This window comes from Rhinoraja longicauda, chromosome 36 (genome assembly GCF_053455715.1).
Source record: "Rhinoraja longicauda isolate Sanriku21f chromosome 36, sRhiLon1.1, whole genome shotgun sequence".
Classification (NCBI taxonomy): Eukaryota; Metazoa; Chordata; class Chondrichthyes; order Rajiformes; family Arhynchobatidae; genus Rhinoraja; species Rhinoraja longicauda.
The window spans coordinates 4,192,726-4,205,006 of NC_135988.1; the positions used below are offsets into that span (position 1 = coordinate 4,192,726).

At 52.0% G+C, this 12,281-nt stretch overlaps 1 protein-coding gene across 42 annotated transcripts in view; it reads left to right on the forward strand.

The window, feature by feature from the left end:
* LOC144610450 (calcium/calmodulin-dependent protein kinase type II subunit beta) overlaps positions 1-12,281 on the forward strand; it is a 210,540-nt gene that overhangs the window by 145,507 nt on the left and 52,752 nt on the right. For 28 of the 42 annotated variants that reach the window (XM_078429161.1, XM_078429164.1, XM_078429167.1 and 25 more), the window contains 2 exons: positions 3,480-3,524; positions 6,689-6,737. In XM_078429161.1, coding sequence (XP_078285287.1) covers positions 3,480-3,524; positions 6,689-6,737 — 94 coding nt within the window. The remainder of the gene's footprint in view (positions 1-3,479; positions 3,525-6,688; positions 6,738-12,281) is intronic. The other 14 variants (XM_078429168.1, XM_078429174.1, XM_078429175.1 and 11 more) reach the window with 1 other exon arrangement.

The window sequence follows — 12,281 nt, forward strand, 5'->3', positions numbered from 1 at the left end:
ACTACGGGTGCTGTCTGTACGGAGTTTGTACGTTCTCCCTGCATTGGTTTTCTCTGGGATATTCGGTTTCCTCCCACACTCCAAAGATGTACAGGTTTGTAGGTTAATTGGCTTGGTATAATGTAAAATTGTCCTTAGTGTGTGTAGAATAGTGTTAATGTGTGGGGATCGCTGGTCGGCGCGGACTCGATGGGCCGAAGGGCCTGTTTCCGCGCTGTATCTCTGAACTAAACTAAATTAAAATAGCTCCCATTCAATCAACAACTCCTGCAGAGCAGCACATAACACTTCACCTAGCCAATGCCATTCCTTCCCTACTGCTCCTTCTGCAGTAGTGACAAACAGAGTCATAGGGTGATACTGTGTGGAAACAGGCCTTTCGGCCCAACTCGCCCACACCGGTCAACAATGTCCCAGCTACCCTAGTCCCACTTGCCTGCACTTGGTCCATAACCCTCCAAACCTGTCCTATCCATGTACCTGTCCAACTGTTTCTTAAACGATGGGATAGTCCCAGCCTCAACGACCTCTTTTTTGCAATGATGGCTCTGACCACCTTTCTCAATTGAAACAGCCACAGAGTGCCAGTGTGAGTCGGCCCCTGACTCTGGAGGACCAGCTTGAAGCCATGTTTCACCAGTACCTCCTTGTTTCCGTGTGCCTTGTTGTCTCTTGTCCCGGCTTTTCCCTTTGCAAGTGCCTGTGAAGTGGTCCCGCTGTGTGTGAATGAAACGTCGCGTGGCAAGAGGCGTTCAGCGACAGTCCTCGTCAGGGAGGAAGCTCTTTTTTCATGATGAAAGACAGATTAAAAATTAATCTAGCCCATTTCACGGCGTTACGAATCGGTGTGGAGAGGCAGGGGCTGGTTGTAACATCGCCAGCGGTGGTAGGCTCCTGTGTCTAGGGTCGCCAACTGTCCCGTATTAGCCAGGACATCCCGTATTTTGGGCTAAATTAGTTGCCAACTTCCTCACTCCCAGAGAAGGGACAAAGGGTGACATCACCGCCCAGCGCCCCATGTGACCTCACCCAGCCAGCGGCCACGTGCTCCCGCTCCACCAATGGCGACAGCCCGGGCCGGGAGGCAGGTTGCTACGCAACCTCTGTAGGCCCGGACACTGTAGGCCTGTACACTGTAGGCTCGGACTCTGTAACCCAGGGGCCACTGTAGTCCCGGAAAGTGTAGGCCCAGACGCTGCCTAACGGAGGTTGTGTAGCCATCCGGCCCGGGCGGCCGCCATTGGTAGAGCAGGAGCACGTGGCCGCTGGCTGGGTGAGGTCACGTGGGGTGCGGGGCGGTGACGTCACCTTGTCCCGTATTTGGAAGTGAGGAACTTGGCTACCCTACCCGTATCCCACCTTATGGTGGCCTCTGATGCAGGGAAGACGGACTCTTTAGATCATACGTCTCCCGCTCTCACTGTGAGGTTAGCTGGGCGGTTGTGAAAAGACACAGGATGTAAAGAGCAACACAATGTGTGAAAACAAAGACTCTCTGACTGGAGTCTTTTCAGTGTTAACTGTAAAAAGAGAGAGAGAGAGAGAGAGAGAGAGAGAGAGAGAGAGAGAGAGAGAGAGAGAGAGAGAGAGAGAGAGAGAGAGAGAGAGAGAGAGAGAGAGAGAGAAGAGAGAGAGAGAGAAGAGAGAGAGAGAGAGAGAGACACTCAGTAAATCATCCTGACCAGGCCAATCTCAGTCATCCTGACCAGGCCAATCTCAAGAAGTTGCAGTCGCATAGGTTTAGGTTCAGGTCTATTATGGTCACGTGTACCGAGCGAGGTACAGTGAAAAGTTTCATTTTGCATCCTGTCCAAACAGTTCAGGTATACCATACCTCGATCCAATCAGTTGAAATAGGTAGAGACAAGGAAAAGATACATGAATATAATCAAGTCAACCTGGAGTACAATAGGGAGAGCAAAGGGGAAGATACAGAGTGCAGAATATAGTTCTCAGCGTTGGAGCGCATCAGTTCCACAGACAAAGTCCAAAGTAGAGGTGAATCGGACAGAACCCTAAGCTTATGGAAGGACCATTCAGAAGCCTGATAACAGAGGGGAAGAAGCTGTTGCTGAGTCTGGTGGTGCGCGCTTTCAAGCTTCTGTACCTTCTGCCGGGCGGGAGCAGGGAGAAGGAGGATCGACCGGGGCGGGACGAGTCTTTGATTATGTTGGCTGCTTTTCCAAGGTAGTGTGAAGTGTAGATGGAGTCAGTGGTGGGGAGTCAGGTCTGTGCGGTGGACTGGGCTGGATGCAGAGTGCTGGACACCATGAACCTGTGCAGTGAACTGTCTATGTGCGCAGGTAAAACAAAGCCTGGTGAAGTTGTGTGAATTGGTAAATGCGTTTGACGTTTGAGACAGTGGCTGAAAGCAAGTTCTGCTTGAACGTGTGAGAGAGTCAGTTATATATAGAACTGCAAATAGAGACAGCAAATGTGTTGGTTAATGTTTTTTGATCAGTTAACCACACTTTTTCCTTCCAATTGTGTTGGAATGGGTGTGATTTCTCTTGCCCCCCCCCCCTTCTCCACCCCCCCCCCTCTTCCCCACCCCTTACTTCCACCCCCCCCCTCTTCCCCACCCCTTACTTCCACCCCCCCTCTTCCCCACCCCTTACTTCCACCCCCCCTCTTCCCCATCCCTTACTTCCACCCCCCCCTCTTCCCCACCCCTTACTTCCACCCCCCCCTCTTCCCCACCCCTTACTTCCACCCCCCCCTCTTCCCCACCCCTTACTTCCACCCCCCTCTTCCCCATCCCTTACTTCCACCCCCCCCTCTTCCCCACCCCTTACTTCCACCCCCCCCTCTTCCCCACCCCTTACTTCCACCCCCCCCTCTTCCCCACCCCTTACTTCCACCCCCCCCTCTTCCCCACCCCTTACTTCCACCCCCCCCTCTTCCCCACCCCTTACTTCCACCCCCCCTCTTCCCCACCCCTTACTTCCACCCCCCCCCTCTTCCCCACCCCTTACTTCCACCCCCCCCTCTTCCCCACCCCTTATTTCCACCCCCCCCTCCCTTTCCCCAGTTCCCCTTCACCTCTTCCCTCGTCCCTCTCTCAGCAGTGAACAATGAAGCTGATTTAAAACCTGGTTTCATTCAGGGAAATCAAAGTTACAGGCTGTGTGGGTCAGGGTCTCTCTCAGCCCCAGCTGACCCAGAGAGAGAGAGAGAGAGCGAGAGTGATGGAGCAGCCTCGCCATACTGCAGCTGACTACGTAACAGTCTTTCCAGTCTAGGCATGATCTGTGATCCTTCCATCTTTTTACCAGTCCTCCCAACTCAGTCCTGTTCATTCTTTGTATAATTTCCCTTGGAGAATTTTTATTTTTTTAATCCTCTCTCTGTTTACGACCTTTGTTTTCTGACTTTCTGCCTTTTACTTTCTGTTTTTTTTTGGTTTTCAAGACCCCTCTCTTTTTTTTTCCCCCTCACTAAAATTTCCTTTTCTCTACATCTGCTTTCACTCTCTCTAGGAGCCACAAACTACTGTCATCCATAACCCCGTGGATGGGAGAAAGGTACCATCTGTCTGTACTGTAGTCTTGCCCAATTCTGTTGCTTTCTGTCGTGGGGATGTGTCTCCTGTTTGCCTGGCTAGGGTCTTGAGCACAGTGTGTGTGTGGAGTCAACGTCTGATAGGCTCCCTCCCGGGTGGGAGGTGGAAGAGGGGGAGGTTCTTTTTGTCGGCCTTTCTAGTGATCGGGAGTCTCCACTTTCTTGTCTCTCTCTGTCGGTTGGTCAGTGTTTGCCCTCGGTTACGTGTCGGGTGTGGCGGTGTGTTCGGCCCTGCGGTTGTGAATCGCACCAGAGCTTCGGTTTTCCGATCGCATCTGTCTCGTAGCAGGGTGGTGAATAGGGTTTGCCGACTGTCCCGTTATTAGCTGGGGTGTCCCGTATTTTGGGCTAAATTAGTTTGTCCCGTTCGGGACCGCCCCTGTCCCCGTATTAGCAGGGTTGCCAACTTCCTCGCTCCCAAATAAGGGACAAAGGGTGACGTCACCGCCCCCGCGCCCCACGTGACCTCACCCACGTCCAGCGCCCACGTGCTCCACTCCACCAATGGCGGCCGCCATTGGTGGAGTGGAGCACGTGGGCGCTGGACGTGGGTGAGGTCACGTGGGGTGCGGGACAGCAACGTCACCCTTTGCCCCGTATTTGGGAGCGAGGAAGTTGGCAACCCGAGTGATGAAGGAAAAAAAATCCGCCGTGACCTAGACTGAAAGCCGGCAAAGGCATTAAAAAAAACGATGCAAAAAAGGTTACGGGTGTTGTGTTGTGTCTAAATTGTTGAATAAAGTTCCCCGTTCGTTATATGTTGGTCATAACCACTGATAGAAACAAGGAACTGCAGATGCTGGTTTTATGCAAAGAAAGAAGCAAAGTGCTGGAGTAACTCAGCGGGTCAGGCATCCTCCCTGGAGAACAAGGATAGGTGTTGTTTCGGGTTGGGGCCCTTCGTACCCTAACTGCAGTCATCTGAGACACCTTCACGCCTCAAGGGTATCATCACAGCGGCTTGAAAGCCCTTTAGACTTTAGAGATGCAGCGTGGAAACAGGCCCTTTGGCCCACCGAGTCCGCGCCGACCAGCGATCCCCGCACACCAATGCTACCCGACACACACTAGGGATTTCACGACTTGCCGATGCCAATCAACCTACTAACCTGCTCGTCTTTGGGGTGTGGGAGGAAACCGGAGCATCCGGAGAAAACCCACGTGGTCACGGGGAGAACGTACAAACTCCGAATAGACAACACCCGTAGTCAGGATCGAACCCGGGTCTCTGGTGCTGCAAGGCAACGACTCTACCGCTGCACCACCTGTCACTGCACCACCGTGCCGCATTTCATGCCATTTCATTCCCCTCGCTGCAGCAGAGGTTCCTCTCAAGTTGGCATCTTAGGCCATGTTACTTTGGGTCCCGTTGCCTGGATGATCAGGGTGAGGCACTCTGTCTTGCTGAGCCTGATAGTGGGAGATGAAGTGAACTACCTGCCAAAGAAAGTGAGTCACTTCCATGCCCACCCCTTGCACACCTGAGTCAGGGGATACACTGAAGTGCCAGCGAGAGTCTGCCACAGCTTTAGACTCTTGCACAACAGTCCCTAATTAAAGAAAGCGCAATGAGAGCTCAAGTGCCCATCAACTGAAGCAGGTAACCTGCTAACATATCCCTATTCTCACTAAAGCTACAGTAATACTCTACATATCCTAATGGCAACTGTTCTCATATCAGAAAGTCAACATTAGTAGAGAGTCTGGAAGAGGCCGGGTTCAATTCACAAGGAACTGTAGAGGCTGGTTTACCAAAAAACCCCACAAAGTGCCGGAGTACTTAACCTAAACCTCACCTAGCTCCTGGTAACTCAGTGGGTCAGGCAGCATCTCTGGAGAACACGGAGTGGTGATGTTTCGGTCTGAAAAAGATTGCCGACCACTGTGTTACTCGGGCTACTTTAGGTTTAGATTAATTATTGTCATTTGTATCAACGTACAGTGAAAAGCTTTGTTTTGCATGCTATCCAATTGGATCAGATAATATTATACATAAGACCACAAAGCAACAGAATGAGGCTATTTGGCCATTGAGTAGACTCCCGCCTTTGATCATGGCTGATCTATTTCCATTCTCAACCCAATTCCCTTGCCCTCTCTCTGTAACCATTGACACCCTTACTAATCAAGAACCTAGCAATCTCCGCTTTAAAAATACCCAACGATTTGGCCTCCACCGCCGTCTGTGGCAATGAATCCCACAGATTCACCACCCTCTGGCGAAAGAAATTCCTCCTCATCTCCACGCTAACGTGTCAAATCAAGTCAAACTCAAGTACACTAGGTAGAACCAAGGGGAAGATGCCGAGAGCAGAGAATAGCACTCAGCACTGTAGCGCACCAGTGACCATTCCCTTTGGCCAGGCTGTGATACCGGACCTCACCCCCTTTCAACACTGTTCCATCTGCAGCCTTACAGCGGTGGGATGTGCAGACAACACGGGCCCCGGCTTCCCGTGAAGGCCCAATGCCGGAAACCAGAGGCCCACAGCCAGTGTGGGCATGCACTTGCACTCCATTCACCTTACAAGACAAATGTGTGGGAAGGAACTGCAGATGCTGGTTTACACCGAAGATAGACACAGAATGTTGGAGCAACTCAGCGGGTCAGGCAGCATCTCTGGAGAGAAAAGGAGCAGGTGACGTTTTGGGTCGAGACCCTTCTTCAGTCTGAAGAAGGGTCTCGACCCGAAACGTCACACATTCCTTCTCTCTCCAGAGATGCTGCCTGACCTGCTGAGTTACTCAAACATTTTGTGTCTATTTCCAAGTAAAGTGATCTGTTTTATAGGCTTTCATTCATAGCTGATCAATTTTTTTTTGTTTTTAATGGACGAGGAATTAAATATCAATAACTAACTAATATCAAATGTCTATAACTATAACTCATTTTTAAACGCACGGTCCAAGCCTTGGAAGCGGGTTCCCTTTTTTCTTTCCCGCCCATCTTCACGGTCTCTCCCTCATTCTCACCCCGTTTCTCTCAGTTCTCACACGTCGCCATGTATGAGACCGCTGCTCTCCTCTCCGTTTGCTCGGCATTGTGCCGTGATGTCAGAGCCCAGGCGGTGAGCGGGTGAAGAGGGATGGTGAGTTTGACAGCCTCTCTCTTGTCTTTTGTCCACAGGAGTCTTCGGACAGCAGTAACACCACCATCGAAGACGAAGATGTGAAAGGTAAGCACACCGGTGCGGGCAGAGATTAGAACGTGGCGGGCCGAGGGCTTTGGGCCGGGCTCGCTCAGTGTCAGTCCGTGATCCTTGCTCTGGGTCACACTGACGGAAGACTCGGAGCCTCGTTTAAGTGTGGGTTTCCATTTCATCTGGTGTTGCTGGCGACTGCAGAAACACTCTGGGTGAGAGAGGAGAGGGAGAAAACCAACCTGCCTCCACACGGCAGCTCACCGCATTCAGGGGACTGGTTGAACCGTGCAGTTCTCAGGTTGCTGGGGCCGCTGGAAATGCAAATCTAAAGCACAAAGTGCAGGGAATGCAACACTAAGGCACAAGGTGCAGGGAATACAAAACTAATGCACAAAGTACAGGGAATGCGACACTAAGGCACAAAGTGCAGGGAATGCAACACTAAGGCACAAGGTGCAGGGAATGCAACACTAAGGCGCATAGTGCATAAAACTATCAGCAGGTCGGGCAGCATCTCAGGAGAAGGAGCTGCAGATTTCTGAGGAGAGCTGGAGGGACCACAAATCAACAACATTTAAAACAGAGCAAAAATAGGTGAAGGGAAGGGAAATAAAAGTGCAGCTCCACCACCGACTTTCTGGCAACTGGTGGGTCCGGCAACTCCTTTAGTCCGGACAAGACTACCAGAGCACACTTGAAATCCAACTCACAAATCTCCCCTCCACCCCCTCCCTTCCCACGGCTGTCAATCTTCCAAGGCCGACTTCCGAGGCCGGTATCTCGGCTCCCCCCCCCTCCCAGCAGACCGTTGGACTCCTCTCAGGGGCTGTGGCCTCTGTTGGTCTGGCAAAACGGACAATCCAGAAAGGCTCTGGAACCAAGGGTTGGTGGACCTGCATATGGGGGGGAAAGACCTTAAGACCATAGGAACAGAATTAGGCCATTTGGCTGATCTATCTCTCCCTCTCAACCACATTCTCCTGCTGTCTCCCCGTAACCTTTGATGTCCTTACTAATCAAGGACCTATCAATCTCCACTTTATAAATAACCAGTGTCTGGGCCCCCACAGTCGTGTGTGTTAATGAATTCCACAGATTCACCAAAATAGAATGACTCGTAGAAGGAATGGGTGGGATGGGGTTTTAGTGCGAGAGATCGAGCGGGAGTAAGATTTGGAGTGTACGAGATATTGGTATTGGAGACCGCACCTGGAGTACTGTGTGCAGTTTTGGTCTCCAAATTTGAGGAAGGATATTCTTGCTATTGAGGGCATGCAGCGTAGGTTTACTAGGTTAATTCCCGGAATGACGGGACTGTCATATGTTGAAAGACTGGAGCGACTAGGCTTGTACACACTGGAATTTAGAAGGATGAGAGGGGATCTTATCGAAACGTATAAGATTATTAAGGGGTTGGACACGTTAGAGGCAGGAAACATGTTCCCAATGTTGGGGGAGTCCAGAACCAGGGGCTACAGTTTAAGAATAAGGGGTAGGCCATTTAGAATGGAGATGAGGAAAAACTTTTTTAGTCAGAGAGTTGTGAATCTGTGGAATTCTCTGCCTCAGAGGGCAGTGGAGGCCAATTCTCTGAATGCATTCAAGAGAGAGCTAGATAGAGCTCTTAAGGATAGCGGAGTCAGGGGGTATGGGGAGAAGGCAGGAACGGGGTACTGATTGAGAATGATCCGCCATGATCACATTGAATGGCAGTGCTGGCTCAAAGGGCCGAATGGCCTACTCCTGCACCTATTGTCTATTGTCTATTGTTTATTGTCACATGTACAGAGATACCGTGACAACATGGTCCAGTCAAATCACTCTCTATATTCATGTTACAATCAGGCCCTACACAAGGACAACAAGTAGTGCAAATACCAGAGGCTGGAATATAGGGTTACAGCATTAAAGTAATAGCGGAAGTGCAGATTTAAAAAAGTGCAAGGGCTACAATGAGGTAGGTTGGAAGATCAGGACGACACCCCCAGCTTATGAGAGGACCCTTCTGTAGTCTGGTGGCAGCGGGGAAGAAGCTGATCCTGAATTTGGAATGGAGACTGGATAATCTAGTCAGCCTGTTCGTGGTCAGACAGCACTGCGCCCAATGGCCCAATACCAGCGGCCACACCACCATAACCGTGCGGGAGGTTTACATGACTATGCTCTGCAGCACAGGTCCCTGTCCAAGCCTCTCTCCCCCCTCACCCCCTCTCTCCCCACACCTCTCTCCCCCCCTCACCTCTCTCTCCCCTCACCTCTCTCTCCCCTCACCTCTCTCTCCCCACACCTCTCTCTCCCCACACCTCTCTCTCCCCCCTCACCCCCTCTCTCCCCACACCTCTCTCTCCCCCTCACCTCTCTCTCCCCCACACCTCTCTCTCCCCACACCTCTCTCTCCCCACACCTCTCTCTCCCCACACCTCTCTCTCCCCCTCACCTCTCTCCCCCCTCACCTCTCTCTCCCCTCACCTCTCTCCCCTCACCTCTCTCCCCCTCACCTCTCTCTCCCCACACCTCTCTCCCCCTCACCTCTCTCCCCCTCACCTCTCTCCCCCTCACCTCTCTCCCCCTCACCTCTCTCCCCCTCACCTCTCTCCCCCTCACCTCTCCCCACACCTCTCTCCCCCTCACCTCTCTCCCCCTCACCTCTCTCCCCCTCACCTCTCTCCCCCTCACCTCTCTCCCCTCACCTCTCCCCCCCTGACCTCTCTCCCCCTCACCTCTCTCCCCCTCACCTCTCTCCCCCTCACCTCTCTCTCCCCACAACGCTCCCCACACCTCTCTCCCCCTCACTTCTCTCCCCCTCACCTCTCTCCCCCTCACCTCTCCCCCTCACCTCTCTCCCCTCACCTCTCCCCCCCTGACCTCTCTCCCCCTCACCTCTCTCCCCCTCACCTCTCTCCCCCTCACCTCTCTCCCCACACCTCTCTCTCCCCACACCTCTCTCTCCCTTTCACCTCTCTCCCCCCTCACCCCCTCTCTCCCCACACCTCTCTCCCCCTCACCTCTCTCTCCCCTCACCTCTCTCTCTCCTTCAACCCTCTCTCCCCCCCTCACCTCTTTTCCCACCTCTCTCTCCCCCTCATTCTCTCTCTCCCCTCACTCCCCTCTCCCCCTCACCTCTCTCTCCCCCTCACCTCTCTCTCCCCCTCACCTCTCTCTCCCCACACCTCTCTCCCCCCCTCACCTCTTTTCCCACCTCTCTCTCCCCCTCATTCTCTCTCCCCCTCACCTCTCCCCCTCACCTCTCTCTCCCCTCGCCTCTCTCTCCCCCTCACCTCTCTCTCCCCACACCTCTCTCTCCCCCTCACCTCTCTCACCCCCTCATTCTCTCTCCCCTCACCTCTCCCCTCTCTCCCCTCTCCCGCTCACCCTCTCTCTTCCACCTCTCTCCCACCACCTCTCTACCCCGCCTCTCTCTACCCCCCACCTCTCTCTACCTCCCACCTCTCTCTACCCACCTCACCTCTCTCTCCATCCATGTTCCTCCCCTTCACCCCTCTCTCCCCCTCCCCTCTCCCTCCTCAGTTGCTGCCTCACAGCGCTAGAGATCCGGGTTCGATCCTGACCACGGGCGCTGTCTGTACAGAGCTTGTACGTTCTCCCCGTGACTGGTGGGTTTTCTCCGGGATCTCCAGTTTCTTCCCAACACCCCAAAGACGTGCAGGTCTGTAGGTCAATTGGCTTCTGTAAATGTGTAAGAAAGAACTGCAGATGCTGGTTTAAATCGAAGGTAGACACAAACTGCTGGAGTAACTCAGCGGGACAGGCAGCATCTCTGGAGAGAAGGAATGGGTGACGTTTCGGGTCGAGACGTCTGAAAAAGGGATTCGACCTGAAACGCCACCCATTCCATCTCTCCAGAGATGCTGCCAGTCCTGCTGAATTACTCCAGCATTTTGTGTCTACCTTTGGCTTCTGTAAATTGTAAATTGTCCATCGTGTGTGTAGGATAGCGCTCTTGTACACATAAAAACAAACAATGATACTGTACAAAGACAAAACCAATGCCCCCAAGTTATATGGTTTGGTGCATATTTGGGGTTGTGGTGATTAATAGCCTGATGGCTGTAGGGAAGAAGTTGTTCCTGAACCTGGACATTACAGTTTTCAGGCTCCTGTACCTTGAGAGTGTGGCCAGGGTGGTGCGGGTCTCTGATGATGCTGGCTGCCTGTTTGAGGCAGCGACTCCTGTAGATCCCTTCGATGGAGGGGAGGTCAGGACCCGTGATGGACCAGTTTGTGGTGAAATTGGTAAAATTGTAAATTGGCCCTAATGTGTAGGATAGTGATTGCTGGTCGGCACAGACTCGGTGGACCGAAGGGCCTGTTTCCACGCTGTATCTCTAAAGCCTAAAGTTGTGGAAGTACTCAGCAGGACAGGCAGCAGCTGTGGAGAGGGGAACAGTAATGCTGCAGGTTGGTGACCTTTCATCAGAACTGCTGAGTACTTGTGTATTTTGTTCATCCCAATCCAGAAGCCAGCGAAGGTAGTGCAGCGGGGAGAGCCACTGCCTCACAGTGCCTGAAACCAGGGTTCGACCCTGACCTCGGGTGCTGTCTGTGTGGAGTTTGCCCGCTCTCCCTGTGACCGCGTGAGTTTCCTCCGGGTGCTCCGGTTTTCTCCCACATCCCAAAGACGTGCGGGTTTGTAGGTTAAATCGGCCCTCTGTAAATTCCCCTTTGTGTGTAGGGAGTGAATGAAAAAGTGGAATAATATAGACAGACATGTGGGTAGGAAGGAACTGCAGAATTAGCTTTACACCGAAGATAGATACAAAAAGCTGGAGTAACTCTGGGGTGACGCAGAAAGGTTAACCTCCAAAGCCTTTGATGCTTCTCCTTGGTATCTACGAGAGTTTAATGTCCTGCATTCCCTGCAGGCATATAAGAGGATATCAGTGTGTGGTGGGTGGATTTCACTGAGGTGTTGTAGACTTGGGGGCAGTAGATTAAGGTCATAAGGAATAGGAGTAGAATTAGGCCATTCGGCCCATCAAGTCTACTCCGCCATTCAATCATGGCTGATCCGCCATTCAATCATGGCCTTCTCCCCATAACTGTCACCGGTACTAATCAAGAATCTATCTACTGTATCTCTGCCGTAAAAATATCCACTGACTATCCACTGAACAGATTCAGCTGTTACACAACACACATGACTTGTTTTAAATGATGAAAGGCTTACGTAGCAGAGACCATCAGAACTTTTTTCATCTCAGGGTAGAACGTTCAAAGAATAGAAGGCACAGCCTTCCACTGGCCCCCAGAGCTCGATCTAACTCTTAAATCCATCCAGTGATTTGGCCTCCACTGCCCTCTGTGGCAGAGAATTCCACAAATTCACAACTCTCTGGGTGAAAAAGTTTCTTCTCACCTCAGTTTTAAATGGCCTCCCCTTTATTCTAAGACTGTGGCCCCTGGTTCTGGACTCGCCCAACATTGGGAACATTTTTCTTTCATCTAGCTTGTCCAGTCCTTTTATAATTTTATATGTTTCTATAAGATCCCCCCTCATCCTTCTAAACTCCAGTGAATACAAGGCTAGTCTTTTCAATCTTTTCCCATATGACAGTC